The sequence below is a fragment of the Perca fluviatilis genome, chromosome 7 (assembly GCF_010015445.1).
Source record: "Perca fluviatilis chromosome 7, GENO_Pfluv_1.0, whole genome shotgun sequence".
Classification (NCBI taxonomy): domain Eukaryota; kingdom Metazoa; phylum Chordata; class Actinopteri; order Perciformes; family Percidae; genus Perca; species Perca fluviatilis.
In genome coordinates, this window is record NC_053118.1 from 2561829 (window position 1) to 2580198 (window position 18370).

General features: G+C 42.5%; 1 protein-coding gene across 5 annotated transcripts in view; it reads left to right on the forward strand.

Moving 5' to 3' along the window:
* The window catches only part of LOC120561851 (proprotein convertase subtilisin/kexin type 4-like), a 271064-nt gene that overhangs the window by 243198 nt on the left and 9496 nt on the right, over positions 1-18370 (forward strand). For all 5 annotated transcript variants that reach the window (XM_039805152.1, XM_039805150.1, XM_039805148.1 and 2 more), the window contains 2 exons: positions 5917-6043; positions 16658-16827. In XM_039805152.1, the coding sequence (XP_039661086.1) occupies positions 5917-6043; positions 16658-16827 (297 nt within the window). The remainder of the gene's footprint in view (positions 1-5916; positions 6044-16657; positions 16828-18370) is intronic.

Consider the following 18370-nt stretch of genomic DNA (forward strand, 5'->3'; position numbering starts at 1 on the left):
CATCTACAGCATATACAGTACCTACACAAACTCACACACAGCATCTAGTTTGACAGACACACCGTCAAAGCCTCGGTAGTTGCTACAGTGGAGACAAACTCACACGCACATTCTCACTAATGTGTACTTTCAGCCAGAAAAACACACTCACATACACACACACACACACACACATACACACACTCTGGCCCAAGGTGGATTTCTAGAGGTGCATATATTTGCATATATCTGCATGTTTAATGAGTTTTGGGAGATCAAGCGATCTGAGTGGCCCTTTGTGGGTATTTCTTTCTTTTTTACGTGTGTGTGTGTGTGTGTGTGTGTTGAGGGGGGGTTGGGTCTTCATGTAAATATCACCCACTGTGTGTTGGCACCCGTCACAGATGGTCGGGAGCGAGGGCACCCTGTGGGCACAGGATACCTATTTCTGTTTGTCTGCGTGCTTTGTGTGAGACTTTGTCTTTGCATGTTCGCGTGTGTGTGAGTAGTTTGCGTGTGTTTCTGTGTGTCATGTACTATGTGCACTATTTTGGTATGTTCTTGCGTATGTCTTTGTCTCTGTGCATGTTGCAGAATGTTTGTTTGTGTAATTGTATCCATGTGCGCGCGTGCATGTATGTGTGTGTGAGTGCACTGTGATACTGTATGGATCTGTAAGTTTTACCTCTGAGTGTATGCATGTGTGTGCTATTTAATACATATTTGTGGAGTGTGTGCGTGTTTATACAATTTAAACGTGTGTGTTAGTACAACCCTGTGTGTGTTTGTTCAGTTGTTTGTGTTTAAGCATGCTGCATGCGTGTGTGTGTTTGTATGTGTGTGTCTCCCAGCATGCAGTGTGGCCATGATGGCCCTGTTTTGTATGATTGATGTGTTGGAGGGATCAGCGAGGAGCCCAGGTTGGGCCAGAGCCTCAGTCTGACACACTGCTGCTTCCCTGCTGCTTTACATATGTAGACACAGCAAGACTCCCCCTCCCCTCCCATCTGACTCTGACTCCCGCTCCAACGCAGCCAAAACACAGGTTCCTTTTTGGGGGTTTACTTCGAATCTTCTGTTTATTCCCTGAAAGTGAATTGAACTGTTTCACATTTTACACCGGATTGTTGCCCATTGCCACACACTGAGGTGCTGGGGTGAGAGTAATAATACTAATTTATTTAGCCCTCGACAAAAATAAGTTTTGTCTCATAGCCAGGTCATAAAGAATGGTATTTATTTATCGGAGTCTGGTAGATGAAGGGTTGTGCTCTCCTGAAACATTTACACATAAAGCACACTTGTTTTGTGATTGTGGTTTATCCTGAGTTTCACTAGAACTTGTGATGGTGATGGAAATGAAATATCAAAGTTTTATCTCCAAACAGCTGCCACGTTTTTAAAATCTTTTTTTCTGAGTCTTTGTCTTCTTTATAACTGTATATTTGTCAATGGTGTTCTCTGTCCTCTTATTGTGTACGTGCATCTTTGTCCCATCTTTTTCCTCTCTGTTTGCCTGCCTCTGTGTCACTATCTCTTTCTGAACTTCTGTCTCTTCTCCGGCTCATCCTCTCTCGCTGGGTCTCCCTTTCCACTCCCTGACACCCACTCTCGCCCATTTCGATATCCTGCCATCTCTCGCCCATCACTAATTCCCATCCTCTCTTTTTTCTCTCTCTCTCTGGCTTTGAAATCCTTCTCCTTTCCCCTCTGTTCCTCTGCATCTGCTAATCCTTCCATTTTCTTTGTCTGTCTTTTGTCTATCTATTTTATATCTCCTTCATTTATGCCCTGGTTTGGTTTCTGCTTGTAGCTCTCACACTTTTCATTCCACTGTAGTTAAACATCATTTGTTATCATGACAGTAGTACAATGTGGCATTATTTTACTGGTAAAGAGATTAGAATGTTTGTAAAGTTATGTAATCCAGAAATTATATTTATGGATTTAATGGTCAGGAGAGTAAATTATGTTGAAAATTAACTTTAGCTCAATTAAAAACAATCCGACAAGTCCTAATATTTGACTCATGAGTTTTCCAAACGACAGCGGGATTGCAGTTCGACGGAGAGCCATGTCTATCCAGTTGAAAGGCATGCTGGGAGGCTGGCAGGCATGCGAGGCTTATCGATCCACCTGTAGCATCCAGCTGTTTGTTTAGCAACAACAAATCAATGCAGCGCTCGGCTGGGGGCCGCCATGCCTGGCCTCTGGTCTGCTGGGAGCACTCACACATACACTTTCACACACTCCCATATATAATACACACACACACACACACACACACACACACACACACACACACACACACATGCAGGCTGGGCAGCTGCTCGGCAGATGTAGTGAGTTTATATGGAGTGAAGTCTGTCTGCTCTGGATTGAAGGAGCAAGTATTTTGGCAGTTTGACATGACGTGATGCATGTTTAATCCAATGTGAGGTTGATATTTTGGTTTTTAATCATAAAAATGGGACGAGCAGCAATGGATAGTTTTACTTTTACATCCAATTTTTCCACAAGCTAGTTGATTCAAATAGCTACTGGAGGTGATTCAGAACTGCTTAAGAGATCATCATGTAAATTGGGAGAGATGACTCCGCTTCAATGGAATGTTTCAATGAATTGTTTCCAGTAGTGATAATCTGTCTGCTGGTCTGCACTGCCAAACGCACTTTTGAGCATGGGGAGGATATCGTTCTAAAGTTCCAAGTCAAAAAGTTAAAGTTTGAAGTCATTGGTGTTAAAGTCTAAGTATCTCTTTTCTTTAGTCTAGAGTAAAGCTATCAGATTCATGATTCAAGCCTAACTCAAGTCTAAGTGAAATGACTTGAGTCCACACCAATGCCGGACAATCAGGCATTATAGCATCTGGAACATCTCACTTCTTCCCTATTAAGTGTCCACTGTTTGTCCGAATAGTTTTGCCTTCTCTCATGTAGTTTGATCATTTTTACAACGTGTTCTGTGAAGCTGACCAACAGCAGCATAGAGCACTCTTCCAGTTACAACTGTAAACCTACCAAAGCAAAAAAGGAATCTGTACAAATTTGTTGTAAAAGATGGCAAGCTGGGATTGGTTTAGTTTGTCTGTTGGTTTTGTTTTATAGGGACAAAATTTCTCTTCTTTCTCCCCTTTCCCCCCCCCTCCTTTCTCCTCCTTTTTCTTCTTTTTTTTCTCCCCTCTCCCCCCCCCCTCCCCCCTCCCCCCCCCCTTTTCTCTTTTTCCCCTCTCTTTTTCCTTCCTTCCTCTCCCCCCTCCCTTCTTTCTTTTTTTTCTTTTTTCCTTCCCCCCCTCTCCCCTCTCTTTTTTTTTTTTTCCCCCTCCCCCCTTTTTTTTTTTTTTTTTTTTTTTTTTTTCTCTTTCTGTATATAGCATGGACCACTGCCACATACCACAGTATTTATAGCTGAAGGTAGTTTGCGGGGCCTGTCCCTAGGACAATTCCGGCGCAAAATGAACCTAGGGGTTAATAACACATGTGTACTGTTGCAGAGACCGTTCTCTGGGATCTGTTTTCATGCTAATTTAATGTGTCTCTGGCTTGAAACAAGCTAGCACAAACCGGTGAGTAGCTTATAACGTAGGGTGACCAGACGTCCCGGTTTGACCATTGGGTTTGACCGGGACGCAAAATTACAAATCCCACCATGGCCACGCCAAGACCCGCCCTACGAAGCAGCTCGATTGGTTGGGGTCAGGCATTTCACCTCGAGTGGTTAAGGTTAGGGTTAGAGGATTGGTCAGATGATAGGAAGCATGGATGCCTGGCCAATAGTAGTGTGTGAATGCTATTGAAGGGCGGATCTTGGCGTGGCCATAGTGGGAAAAACAATATCGCGACCGGGACAGTCCCGATTTTAAAGTTAATGTCCCGAGTCCCGACAAAAGCCTGTCGGGACGCTAAAATGTCCCGGTTTACACCAGGAGTGGCGTGAGCCGATTTTGCCGGGTCTTCAGCCCCGAATGTTTTGAGTTTAATGTATCTTTGTCCAGTTTATTCTTCCGAGGCGAATAGAACGGGCAGCTACGTGCGGGGTCCGACCATGGCGTATTTGTTACTATCACCTAGCAACCGTCTCTACATGAGGAAAGCTGTGAAAGCCGGGTGAAGTTTTGGGAGGAATCCTAGCCAAATCAGTGTAATACATTGATGCCATCAACACAAAGTTTAGGAGCGCAATGCTAATGATTTAGTTTGAAGTTCCTGTGACATGACTTTTCCAGTCTACGGTTCAGACTCAGACACACGGAGCTCTGAAGCAGACCTGCTTGTGTCCACTCTCTGTAAAATGCAGCGCAGCTTCAGGTTTATGGACACACTCAGCTGTGGGCATGCTGCGGTAGATGTGTCGCGTTTGTGCTCCGTGTATTTCTGCAGTAGATTCGGTTTTCCACCTCCGATATAGAGCAGCGTACAGCCACTTCTCTAGCTAAACTATTTGTCTCATCCAGAGACCCAAGTGGGGCTCTGTCTATCAGACGGTCTGAGATCTACTGTATCAACAGAGCAATCACGTAATGCACAGCAGACTATGGTGCAGGTAGATTATTTTCTGAAATATAGTGACTTTATTCTTCTAATAGCCTATAACTTTATTTTTCTCAAAACCACAACTCCTCCAAATCACAGAGAACACAGATATACTGTATTTTGAATGTGCACAAAGTTTTGGACATTGCTCAAACACATCTGAAATATTACAGTCCAGGGGTTTATTAATACATTAACAACAAAAGACGCAAAACAGGAGGGAGGAGTAAATGATACCTAGGCTACATGTGTGCAGACTCAGATATAATCAGAAAAGTCAATCTACAGGAGAATAAATAGTTGAAAGCAATACAGAATGCCTCAATATATTCCATTATGTTTTTATATTTGGATTGTAATCTATGTTTCTCTTTACATAAAGATATTTGCAGCATACATTGATTCAGAAAAAGGTAGAAATAGGTGCATACAAATTCACCAGAATGCAGGAAATGAAGTGTTTAATGCTCAAAATTTTCAATAAATCATTTTAATTCTTTTGGTGTTATTGGAATAAATAACACTTCAAAAAATCTTTTTTAGAAAAGTCTCAACGTAAATCTCACACTCAACTGAAAAAGGCTGTTGCTGCAATTTTGTTAATTTTACCGGAAAAAACACTTATTAGATGATGAGCCTACGATCAAAATAATTAAGTTACTGTCTATGTCTGACCTGGGCTGGCACATGTTCACGTTAAAAAGTTTGTGCGCGTGCACAAGCACTACGGTCACGTGCAAAGTGTCCCGGTTTTAGCTCCCGGAAATCTGGTCACCCTATTATAACACTAGTTGAACAACGAACGCCGTGCAACCAGTAACATAGCTTAAGCATGGCGTTCGACTGGTCATGACTGTCTGTACACTTACAAAGTTCTCAATGCTTCGGTTTACATGTAGGGACCTTCATTATGCTGCTGTGGAAGTGTGGTGCTATTTTGAGTCTTGTTAGTGGTATAAAATAGCGATATACCCTCTGCACCGAAGGCTAGCGTTAGCAGCTAAACACCGGTTTGCGGTAGCTAGTTTCGAGCTAGAGACGCATTTGATTAGCATGAAAACAGATCCCAGAGAACGGTCGACTCGGTACACATGTGTTATTAACCCCTAGGTTCATTTTGCGCCGGAATTGTCCTTTAAAAATATGGTGGCAGTATTTATTATTTAAAAAGTATTGATTGTTGTAGAAACTGCTTGTGACCAAGAAGTTACACATAACTTGACCTGAAGTAGAACCATATTTGTGTCAGGAATAGTTTACTGAACAGCATGTAATAACCAAATGCTAACATTTTGTCATATCCACACTTTCTCCCCATGAATTCGGTCCACATAAGTAAGTTTTCCACATGAATCAGGGTTTTGTGGTGAAATGATGCCCTTTATACTGATGTGTCTGTTTCCAGGTGACTGACCACAAAGGCACCGTGAGGAGCTGTATGAGGCCGAGTGACGAGGAGGCATCCGGAGCCTGGCTCCGTAAAGTTACACTCATCCTCTACGGCACCTACCACCCACACAGGACCACGCACGGTATGTGAGAGGGTCAACCACTCGAGATACTTTGAACACATGCAAACTGAGGGGAGAATGGAGGCAGGGTTACTGAAGAGGTTTGACACATGCTCCGAGCGTACTTTTGAAAAACAACACCCACTGAAAGCCAAATATGCGTCAGTTAATTAAAAAGCACGAAATGAAAAAAAAATAAACAAGTGATTTAACTATAAAGAATTTCTAAATAGGAATTTCAAACGTTCAAAAGTTTTCCACAAGTGCAGCGCAAAGATTCAACCCTCGACTCCCACTTCCACCTGCCATCTTTGGCTGAGGCAGTGTGGTCAGAAGAAGTCAGCTGGGCCACTGACCACAGCGACTGTGATGTGTAATTACAGCCTGACCCCTTGCTGCCCCTCCCCAACCCCACCCCCTCCTCCATGGTGTGTGTCAGCTCCCCTGGTGCCCACGGCCTCCACACACACACAGACACACACACACACACACACCTCGTTAGCCAAACCGGCACGAAACCGTGTCCCTGTCGGAGGTTTTTAGGGTTGTTAGAATCACCCAGGCATGCTCGGAGAGAGACATTGAACCAGAGTTTCCTGTTAATCTCTGTCAACGGGGGTTCCCACCAGTCAAGGAGGTCCTGGAATATCGTGGACTTTTGAAAGATAGTCAGGAAAAGTCAAGGACCTTAACACATTTACTGGTCAAGTTAGGAAATTTGTACAGATTGGTTTATTATTATTGTTTTTTGGGGGCATTTTTAGGCCTTTATTTGTATAGGACAGCTGAAGACATGTAAGGGGAGAGAGAGGGGGAATGACATGCAACAAAGGGCCGCATGTCGGAGTCGAACCTGCAGCCGCTGCGTCGATGACTAAACCTCTATACAGTATATGGGCACGCGCTCTACCAGGTGAGCTACCCAGGTACCCCAGATGGGTTTATTTGTTTCACTCCTTATCTGCATTAAAACCTGAATTTTAGCCCAACTTTATTAAACAACAGTGTACAAGGAAGGAAGGAAGAATGTTTTTAGGGCACTTAAGTTCTCCAGCTCAGTTCTGGAAACCTGGAAAGAGATAGAAAGCTTGTGGAATTTCCCCACAGGGCCACAGTGGTAACCCTCTGTGTGTGTGTGTGTGTGTGTGTGTGTGTGTGTGTGTGTGTGTGTGTGTGTGTGTGTGTGTGTGTGTGTGTGTGTGTGTGTTTGTGTGTGTGTGTGTGTGTGTGTGTGTGTGTGTGTGTGTGTGTGTTTTGTGTGTGTGTGTGTGTGTGTGTGTGTTTGTGTGTGTGTGTGTGTGTGTGTGTGTGTGTGTGTGTGTGTGTGTTTGTGTGTGTGTCTTGCTCTGTTGCTCTCTCGTCTCTTTCTGTCAAGATGCTGATCTCTCTGTTGAGAAATCAATGGCTCTCCCTCCTCCTCTTCCTCCCTCTCCATCCATCCATGTATCCCTCCCCGTGCTCCTGGATCTAACCCAAGTTCAAGCTGTTAGTCAATCTGCTGTCTACACAAACACACACACAAACACACACACACACACACACACACACTCCTCATGCACAGGTTCTTACAGCGTTGCTATTCCTCAATCTTTTCCCCAATGACATCATTCTGTAGTAGTTTTACCGGCTCTGAACTTCACACACAATCATGACTATATGAATTGAATTTCCAGACAAGCTCCTGTTATGCTGTGTGCAGAATATAATCAAATGATATTTGGATCTTTTCTATATGTTATTAATATACATGTTATAAAAAATGCTTTGACATTTTTGAAAATAGCCTTATTTACAAGCCTTAGATGAGGACATTGATACCACTCCCATGTCTGTATGCTAAATATTAGAGGTGCAACGGACCACAAAACTGAAGGTTCGGAACGCATCACGGTTTTGAGTCACGGATCGGATCAATTTGTGGATCAGCACAAAGAAAGGGGGTACAATATATTTTTTTTAATTCTTTCCATTTATTACTTAAAGAACTGTCATAAAACACAGCTCGTTCAAGACGGGGGAGCAGAGTTTGCTTTCCTGGGGAAAACAAGGACTTCCACCCTGGAAATGCGTGTTCCTCAGGGGTGTCGTGAGTGTTGATCCATAAGGACCATTATGGTCCGTTACACCACTACTAAATATAAAGTTAGAGCAACAGGGTGATTAGCTTAGTTTAGCAAAAACCCGAGCTGTTGACTTTTTACCTTTGGACAGAACTGGGCCAGCTTTTATGCTAAGCTATGCTAACCGTCTGCTTGCTCTGGCTTCATATTTACCATACAGATGTGAGAGTGGTATCAATCTTCTCATCTAACTTTTGGCAATAAATTAAACACGCTTTAAATTATTCTTTAATTGTCCTCTTTATTATGAGATGAGACATATGTTTACATCATATTTCATGGGTTAAAGTGACCAATCTCCAGATGTAGCCACCTACATTACCTGGTAGGGCTGCACAATTAATCGCAATTGTATCGAAATCGCAATATGGACAGTGGTGCAATATCCAAATTGCAGGGGGGGGCGCCATCCATCCATCCATCCATCCATCCATCTATCTATCTTCTTCCGCTTATCCGGTGTCGGGTCGTGGGGGGAGCAGCTCCAGCAGGGGATCCCAAACTTCCCTTTCCCGAGCCACATTAACCAGCTCTGACTGGGGAATCCCAAGGCGTTCCCAGGCCAGGTTGGAGATATAATCCCTCCACCTAGTCCTGGGTTTTCCCCGAGGCCTCCTCCCAGCTGGACGTGCCTGGAACACCTCCCTAGGGAGGCGCCCAGGGGGCATCCTTACCAGATGCCCGAACCACCTCAACTGGCTCCTTTCGATGCGAAGGAGCAGCGGCTCTACTCCGAGCTCCTCACGGATGACTGAGCTTCTCACCCTATCTCTAAGGGAGACGCCAGCCACCCTCCTGAGGAAACCCATTTCGGCCGCTTGCACCCTGGATCTCGTTCTTTCGGTCATGACCCAGCCTTCATGACCATAGGTGAGGGTAGGAACGAAAACTGACCGGTAGATCGAGAGCTTTGCCTTCTGGCTCAGCTCTCTTTTCGTCACAACGGTGCGATAGATTGAATGTAATACCGCACCCGCTGCGCCGATTCTCCGACCAATCTCCCGCTCCATTGTCCCCTCACTCGCGAACAAAACCCCAAGGTACTTGAACTCCTTCACTTGGGGTAAGGACTCCCTATACGATTCCCTACCTGGAGAAGACATTCCATTGGTTTCCTGCTGAGAACCATGGCCTCCGATTTAGAGGTGCTGATCCTCATCCCAACCGCTTCACACTCGGCTGCGAACCGATCCAGTGAGTGCTGAAGGTCGCAGGCCGATGATGCCATCAGGACCACATCATCTGCAAAAAGCAGCGATGAGATCCCCAGCCCACCGAACTGCAACCCCTCCCCACCCTGACTACGCCTCGATATCCTGTCCATAAATATTACAAACAGGATTGGTGACAGAGCGCAGCCCTGACGGAGGCCAACCCTCACCTGAAACGAGTCCGACTTACTGCCGAGAACCCGGACACAGCTCTTGCTTTGGTCGTACAGAGATTGGATGGCCCTGAGAAGAGACCCCCTCACCCCATACTCCCGCAGCACCTCCCACAGTATCTCCCGGGGGACCCGGTCATACGCCTTCTCCAAATCCACAAAACACATGTAGACTGGTTGGGCATACTCCCAGGCTCCCTCCAGGATCCTTGCGAGAGTGAAGAGCTGGTCCGTTGTTCCACGACCAGGACGGAATCCGCATTGTTCCTCCTCAACCTGAGGTTCGACTATCGGGTCGCAATATTTGTTAATGGCAAAATATGTGCCAAACCATTCTGAATGAAGTATTGTGGTGCTGCAGAGAAGAAGAAGAAGATTTATTTATTTATATTAGGACAATGCACATTAATCAACATTTCTGTAAATGCGCCAGTGTTAGCCAGTCGGCTAATTTTCAACTGTAGTCCTAGTTGTATGCATGTCTTTAGAGACGTCCTGGACTACAAATCCTATCCTACAGACTAAAGAATACATCTTTGTTTGGTACAGATCCTCACAAAAATCACACTATAATAATTTTAATTTCTTTCAATGGTAATAATTTTCAATGAAAATGAAAATAATGATACAAAAATGATCATTCCCTCCAATATCGTGAATCATATCGCAATCGCTATGTCAGTCAAAATAATTGCAATTAGATATTTTCCTCAAATCGTGCAGCCCTACTACCTGGCCTGACACCTGAACAAAGTATGTGTAGGTCACCTGAACATTATACCTGTATGTCAGGGGTCAAGAGCCTGAAGCGAAAAGTTGATGGTGAAAACCCCAGCATTGATGAAGAATGGACTGTATTCATTTGTTTTTGCCGACTTTCAGTAAAGCTAAACTAATATGACTCATTTGCAATGAAACGATCGCTGTTGCAAAAGAATACAACCGGCATCATCATCAAGAATGAAGAACACGAACATGCCGATGACATCATTTACGTGCATATTAAGTAGCCACATGCATTTGCTTTAGTCTTATAATACATCGACGGATTTTCCTGCTCCAGCGGAGAGGATGGTTTGTTTAGCCAGCAGCTAAATTTACAAGAATTTGTCCTAATTTCAAGATTCGTGGCATGCTAAGATAAACATTTAGACTACAAACCGACAGCTTTCGTTTTAGCTTGTTTGTAAAATGTCGCTATTTGCAGAGTAGCGCTTTGTTTGTTTCACCCAACTTTTGTATTCATGAAAACATTAAATTTCTAAGTTGCTTGTTTGGCGCATACTTTTCCATGTAGCTCTCAGTCTCGGCCCCCCATCGCTAGCAGATGGGTCTGACCCAACAAAAATCGCAACATGACAGCAACACGAGTTTGGAGTTGCTTTCTTTGAGAATGCAACCTATAGCTAACCTGTTGCCAAAGTATCGTCACTGACATGGAGCTGGAATATAATGAAGCTGACTAGCTCAAAGGTTTCACGTTGCATCGAGCTCGAGCACCCACGGAAAATACTGAGCACCCACGTGTGCCAGACTGCCTGTAGGCTACATTCATTTAAAATTAAACATTGCAGTTGGTGCTAAGAGGAGCGTGTGAGCGCTGATCGCTGTTACGTGTCAGTTAAACTTTTCATCTCCAATCCTATCTATAGAGCTCCAGCCAGCTCACAGCGGGGTCTGTGAAGGAGGACAGGCCGGGCGGCAAGCCAGCGACCCCGGCAGGCACCCGCCGGCTGTCATGTCAGACTACGGAGCTTCTGAACTCCGACACAGCCGGACCAAATTTGCAATTACCCATCAATTTTCGTAAAACGGCCCATATTTGAGCTTTATGTAGTAGATTTCTTGCATAAAAAAGTCTCAGAAGTGAATTTAGTAACGAAACATTGCAGATTGAAATATGAGACCTGGAAGAAAAGCTCACGTTCCAAATAGGGCCAAAACAGAGGGATGCATAAGGGCCAATAAAATATCAACCAGACCATTTTCAGCCCAACCAACATACATACCCTATCAGGAGACCGTAAGGAATAGTGTGAAATACCCTATATAATCATTCTATCACCCCTTTAAGATACCAAAACTCCTCCGGTAGCCCCTCAAATAAATAATAAACAGTTCCTTAAGCTTAAGAATTGCTACAAGTTGTGATGCGAACACAGTGTATGTTGTAACACTTGTAGCCTGTGAATGTCAACATTTTTACCTGGGTATAAGAAAAAAACACGAAAGGATTTGCGAGATGATTTTTTTTTTTTTTTTTGTTCTGTTCACAGTCAACTGTGTAGACCACACACATATTTAAGTGGAAGTAGAAATTATTGAATAATGTATACTGATTTTCTGTGACCCGCTGTGTGCTTTGTTAAAACCCCCGCACCTCAGTAGTTCATTGGTTAAAAAAAAGGAGTACATATTGCCAGTTTATTTGGTACACCTGTAGAATCATACCTTCATAAAGGTCATAATGTTCTGTTTTTGTTTTACAAAAGACATTTGTCCACCTCTTTTATGTTAATGAGGGTAGACAAAATGTTAAAAACACCTCTCAGTATAATGCAATACAGTTTAACAGCACCACCAACTACATCCTCCAAAACAGTTTCTGTAAAAACTGATTACTATTTACAATTTATTACAAACTTCATGAAGGTAGGATTTGTATTATGCTGCATTTGTTATAGTTAGGCATACCTAATAAAGTGGCTCCTCAGTCTATATGCATCTAAATTGAAACAAAATTAAAACACAATTCTGGTCGGGATCAAATCACAAATTCCCCTGCCAAAAACAGGAACAATGCAACAAAACTGAGTATTATCATTAGAAAATTCTGTCAATTTAAACAGTTGACACAATGCATGCTAAAACACCTGGGCCTCTTATATAATGGCAACTGATTGATTATATTTTATGATCTCATTACTTATTAAGAAAGTGCTGAAAACTATGGAGTCATAGGAGTGCCATAAAAAAGAATAATTCTGTAGAAGAATAAGAAAATAAATCTGGAAATATAAAGAAAACTAAATAAAAGAATAAACAAATGTTGAAAAAAAATGACAAATAACTAAATTAATCATTTTATGGATTTTCATTTAATTGTACATTTATTTCTGTATATTTCATTATATTTCTTTTAATTATTTCTTTATTTTTGCATAACTTACTCTTACTATTTTTTCCATATTTTTAATGTATATTTTTAAATTATTTCAAATTTTATACATAATTTATTTGTGTTTATCCCTTTTCTTTAACCTTATTCTTTTCCCTATTGCTTTTGCTTTATTTATTCCCCTTTATATTTCCACATTTATTTTGTTATTATATTACAGATGTATTCTTTTTTATGGCACTCCTATGACTCCATCGTTACCATGATGCATTTCTAATATCCATCTACTTGCAGATGTCATTTTCAGTGTTTCAGGCATTTATACCACTTACATAAATGTTCTTCTGCCTACCCTAAAGTAAAGCCAACTGCATTTAGAGGACAGGAACTGTCATACTTATGTCATTTATACTTCAGTGGACATGTTTGCAAATGTAATTGTTTTTAGAGCTTCAGTAATTCCATTCATATTAATCTCTGCCAACATCCAACATGCTCCATCTCTCATTTATGCCAGTTAGTCAGCAGATACCACACGGTAAGCTTTACGCTCATGATGTGTAGGATGAAGCTACAGCTCCAGCATGTGCGTGTGTGTATGTGTGTGTGTGTGTGTGTGTGTGTGTGTGTGTGTGTGTGTGTGTGTGTGTGTGTGTGTGTGTGTGTGTGTGTGTGTGTGCGCGCGCCCATGTGTGCGTGCGTGTGTGTGTGTGTGTTTCTCCGGCTCTGTATGTGTGCTCGCCACTATTTGTGTTTGTTTGGTGGCTGTGCGGCAAGTGAAGGTGAATTGCTGTGATTATGTGGCAGTAATTGAACAGGGATGGTGTGTTTAATTGAGTTGTTGTTTCCTGATGTTTCTCTGTAGTAGCAGGAGCCCCCGCGCTGACAGGTGCCTCGTCTCACCTCACCGAGATGAGTTTTTTTTAAACATATACCGTCACATAGGCTTTGTTGTGTCTTTTTTAGCCGTGTTTCTGTGTGTTTTGCCTTTATGGTGTTTGTAAGGCTGAAGGATGTGTGTGTGGGGGTTTTACTGTTTCAGCAGGTGGACGCAAGTGTGGGGTGTGTGTTGGAGCCATTTCATTGGCAATCAGCATGTGTTGCTGGGGGTGGAAAAGTTTATTTAAATGTGGCCTAATTGTTTCAGCTGTGTTGCGCACAGCAAGGTCACAGTTTTTTTGGACCGTGGTTATGTGTATGTATAACGTGGTGGTAAGATTAAAAGAAGAATTATTATTTTGTTCTATTATTTTGCTGTTTACTTAAAATAAACGGATTACCATATCCAACTTTAAGTTTGAACTCTTGGACAAGTTATTCATTGGCAATTGTTAGTTCAAAAACAATGCATCTACACCGATGCCACGCGTAAATTACTGACCAAACAAAGGAACAAATGTGCGCCAACTGTGTGTAAGATAGTTCTCTGAGCTCTGACAACTTATACATAATGTTTATGGATGTTTAGTTTGAAATGTACGTGTCTGTGTGTGTGTGTGTGTGTGTGTGTGTGTGTGTGTGTGTGTGTGTGTGTGTGTGTGTGTGTGTACCTGTCTGTCAAAGTGTGTTACAAGGACATATACGATCAATTATACACATATATTACTAGATAATATTCTACACCATTATTGTGCAAAGAAAATTCAAAACAAAGACTACCAGTCTGGTACTTCTGATGATTAATGCAACCCCTTTTGCATTCATTTCATTCATTTGATGTGTTTTTAAAAGATGTGTATGCAGACTTACATGTGTATGTGTATGATGTGTGTGTGAGACTATGCATGGACCCTTTTGTGTTTTCTTTCCGGGTCAGAAACCTTGTATCCATTTAAATTCATCAAAAGTCAACGCTATTGGTCACCATTCACATCTGTCTGTCGGTTTAAAAAAAAAATGTACAATGATTTCATCTGACTTTGTCTGAGGTAGGTAAAGAGCTCAATAAAATGTTTTGAGTGTTTTCATTTCCTGAAAATCGACAGTTTTTGAAGGTTTTTTCTCGATGAAATGTTTGTGAGTCTGTTCACAGAATGAATGAGTATGTTGTGCATGCTTGTTTGTATGCATTTGTGTTTACTTACATGTTCCTCTATATCAGAATCTGCGTATGCGTGCGTGCATGCGTGCGTGCGTCCGTGCAGCTCTATCTGATCTACCTTCTAGGTTCTATAGCCCAAATCAAATGGCAGGAAGCATCTGTTTTTTTAATCCCATCTTCCTCCTCCTTTCCTTGTACAATTTCTCCTCTCTTGTTGCTCCCCCCTCCCTCCCCCTTAGCTCCTCGCTCCTTCTCTCCCCCCTTTCCTCCTGTCTCGCTCTCTGCCGAGGTGTTGTTACGTTCCTCCTCTTGAGCGCCAGTGATCTAAAGGCTTCAGTGTGTGCATCTATATGTGTGCCTCTGTGTGTGTTTGGTGACTGGTTGCTGATCTGAGCAACCCGGCGCTGCGCATTGTGGCGCAATTCACGGACGACGTCTCCAGATGAATGCCTCCATTCACAATTACAGCCTCTCCATTAGCCGCAGCCCCCGCCGCCTTGTTGTTGTCTTTTCTTCTTCTCTGCAAAAAAAAAAGCAATTAAAGCTAGACAAAAACAAGCTGGAACACAAGCAGTGTACCTGGAAAAAGAAGACAAAAACAGCAAGGGAAGGGGTGTGCGAGTGTGTGTGGGGCAGTGATTCTTCAGTTGGGCTTCACACTACACACTATCTCTGTTTTATGCTTGAGAAAATCCTCCTGGATTTATTAGAACATTCACGCATGAATGCAATCTCCTCTAAGAAACTCACACAACTACTCAATGTCGGATATATATTTTTGATTTTCCCATTGTGTTGTAAGTGTGCCTGTCTTACACTTTCATTCTTAAAAGGATCAGATTACTTCACAAGCATAGAAAGCTGAGGAAAGCCCCTCTAAAGTGAGCACATTTTGGTGCAGATGTTCTTGAAAGGGGCTAGTTTAGGATTAACACTTTGATATATGGTAAAGGTAAAACGTAAGGTTAGATGTGTGAGCCATTTTGTTTTAATTTTTTACATCCACAGTATCACAAGTGATACACAAAGAGGGAATATGCATTCCATTCCCAGTTTCAAGTCATTTTTGAATCAAATGTCACAATGTAGAAAGGCTGATGAAAATGGCAAATGCATTTTATTTGATAAAAATGTTTTATCACAGAACGGACTGTTTCTATATTTATTTAATTTGCCAAATACATTATGCAATGCTATGAATTGGAAACACATTTGTCTTCTTATTAAAGATGTACTGTATTCTTGACATGATTTGTCTGTAAAGTGATGGATTTACATTGTAAACGTCCTGAAATATTTGTTCACCACAACCTTCGGATTGAATGACCACAGTTGGTTTGTCATAAAACAAACAAGTTTCACTTTTTTATTTTGGTCTTCAAACATTTTATTTTGACTCCTTCACGTGTTTTACTAGTTGAATGATTTTAATGTAAAGAAGCAGCAGTAGAAAATGTTTGGTTTGCATTAGCAAAGTATTAAGTCATAACACTTTCTTACTATAACACTACAGCTCTGATACAGCTGTAGAGTTGACAGTGAGAATTAGCAATAACATAAAACTACAAATAATAAAACTGGATTACATGTTGCATTGTTTTCCTGTCAATCCCTCGTGTCACCAGGCAATTTGAATCTCACGCAGAAATGGCGGACCCCGCCACTATCAACCAAAACTACCATATAGAGGCTAAATTACAGAATGTAAATGCATGTAACAGCTTCTGCTGATCAAAAATAGTGTAAAAATATGAGAATTTTACGTCAAGAAAAGTGACCCTTAAAGACTTGTGTCTGTTCATTTATTTAAAATATTTTATTACACCAGCCTAGTAAATGTGTTTGGCAATATTTCAAACATTTACGCAAAATTGACTTGACATTTGGATGAAAATGTAGCTATTGAGGCAAACAGTGCCATGCACCGCTTTAACTGTAGTTCAATGCTTTCTTTCTTCTTTTTTTGCTTCAGAGGGACCCCTGCAGAGCATTGTGTCCATGGGGTCGCGTCACCCCGTCCCTCACAGGGGGGTGTACCACAGGGACCGTTACCAACCTCTGGACCTGATTCAATGGGTCTACCAAATGGAGAGAGACAGGAAGGTGCGGGCTGCTGATATCACTGTGCCAGCCAGACACGAGGTACAGTACTGTACACAGAGCAGGATCACACATGTTTCACACATATCACACACTGTGATTTACTGTTCCAATAAATCACTGGTGCCGCCTAATTTCCTATGGATTTCAATTTCCCCCTGGACATATCTGCATTGATCAACTTCAGGTGTAAGGATGTGCCAGGCGTCGCTCACTGTGACACTGAAGAATGGCTCGCAGATCTCTGCCACATGCGTGCGTGCGTGTGTGTGTGTGTGTGTGTGTGTGTGTGTGTGTGTGTGTGTGTGTGTGTGTGTGTGTGTGTGTGTGTGTGTGTGTGTGTAGGGGTACGACGGTGGAATTTTGTGCAAATGCAGCGTTTCTGTTCTACGCTGTCGTCACCGCCGAGTCTTCGGGTTACAAATTCTTGAGTCTGAGTAATAACATCTGAAAATGTCAGAATCAAACAGACAGAGACAGTTGAATGGGGAACTTGAGATAACGTTATTCTGATCATATCTGCTCGTACACTGAGTCTACGCCTGACTATGAGGAACAATCAAATATCATTCTGGCTTCACCAACAGTTGTTACTGCAGAAACGAGCAGGGCATAACTCCCCTTTGAAATTAGAGGACATTTTGTGGTCTACTAAATCACCTGTGAGCACAGTATCTGAACCGAAACAAATATAATTCCCTTTCAGACTAATAATGCATCCTCTCACAAGAATTAAAGCCTTCTATCTGTGTCCTTTACGCTGCATTATGAGACCAATTACAGCTCTGACAAAAGTGTCCCGCTGGACAACAGGTAGTTCTGTTTGTGTGCATGTTGCTGCCTGACATGTCCTTGCAGGGGTACACGGCCCCCGGGCCTGTAGATGACTTTTGAGCTGGTCTTAGGAGGCAACGACGAGGCCTGACAACGTCTTTACCCCGAGTTCCTCCCCTAGAGGCAGATCTGAATGGATTGTAGAGGCAAGGAGGAGAAATAAATTGGAGAAAGGATAAATCGATGCTTGGCGGAGAGGCAAACAGACCTTCCAACCCCCGGCCCAGACACACACACACAACACATACACACACACACACGTACCTACGGCGTGGCTTTTTTTCCTTGGGCTGTATTGGATTGGTATGCAGAGCTGAGAAGAGAGGCGCTCAGAAAAAGACTTGGCCTACAAATGATGTCCTTTGTTTGATCCACTAGGTTGGGGCTGGTGGATGAGGAGGCGTGCGTAGACGCCACAGGGAAAAACATCTCGGAAGGGGGGTCTCTGGATGTGAGCCTCTCTCTCTCTCTCCCTCCCTGCCTCACTAACAGCTTCTCATCTAAAGGAGGAGAGAGAGAGATCAGATCCGGGAAAAGCTGGTTGTCATCTGTTTCCGTTGATGACTTAGAGGACAGAAAGGATATGGTGTAGATGTGTGTGCATTCCTTTGCTTGAATATGTTATATATTATTATATATTATACCAATCTGAAGGATATTTCCAGTTAAGTAACACTTGAATGTTGTTTTGGTCATCATTTCTAATACCTGTGCTTGCTAATTAATTGCTGACATTAACACAGTGACGTTA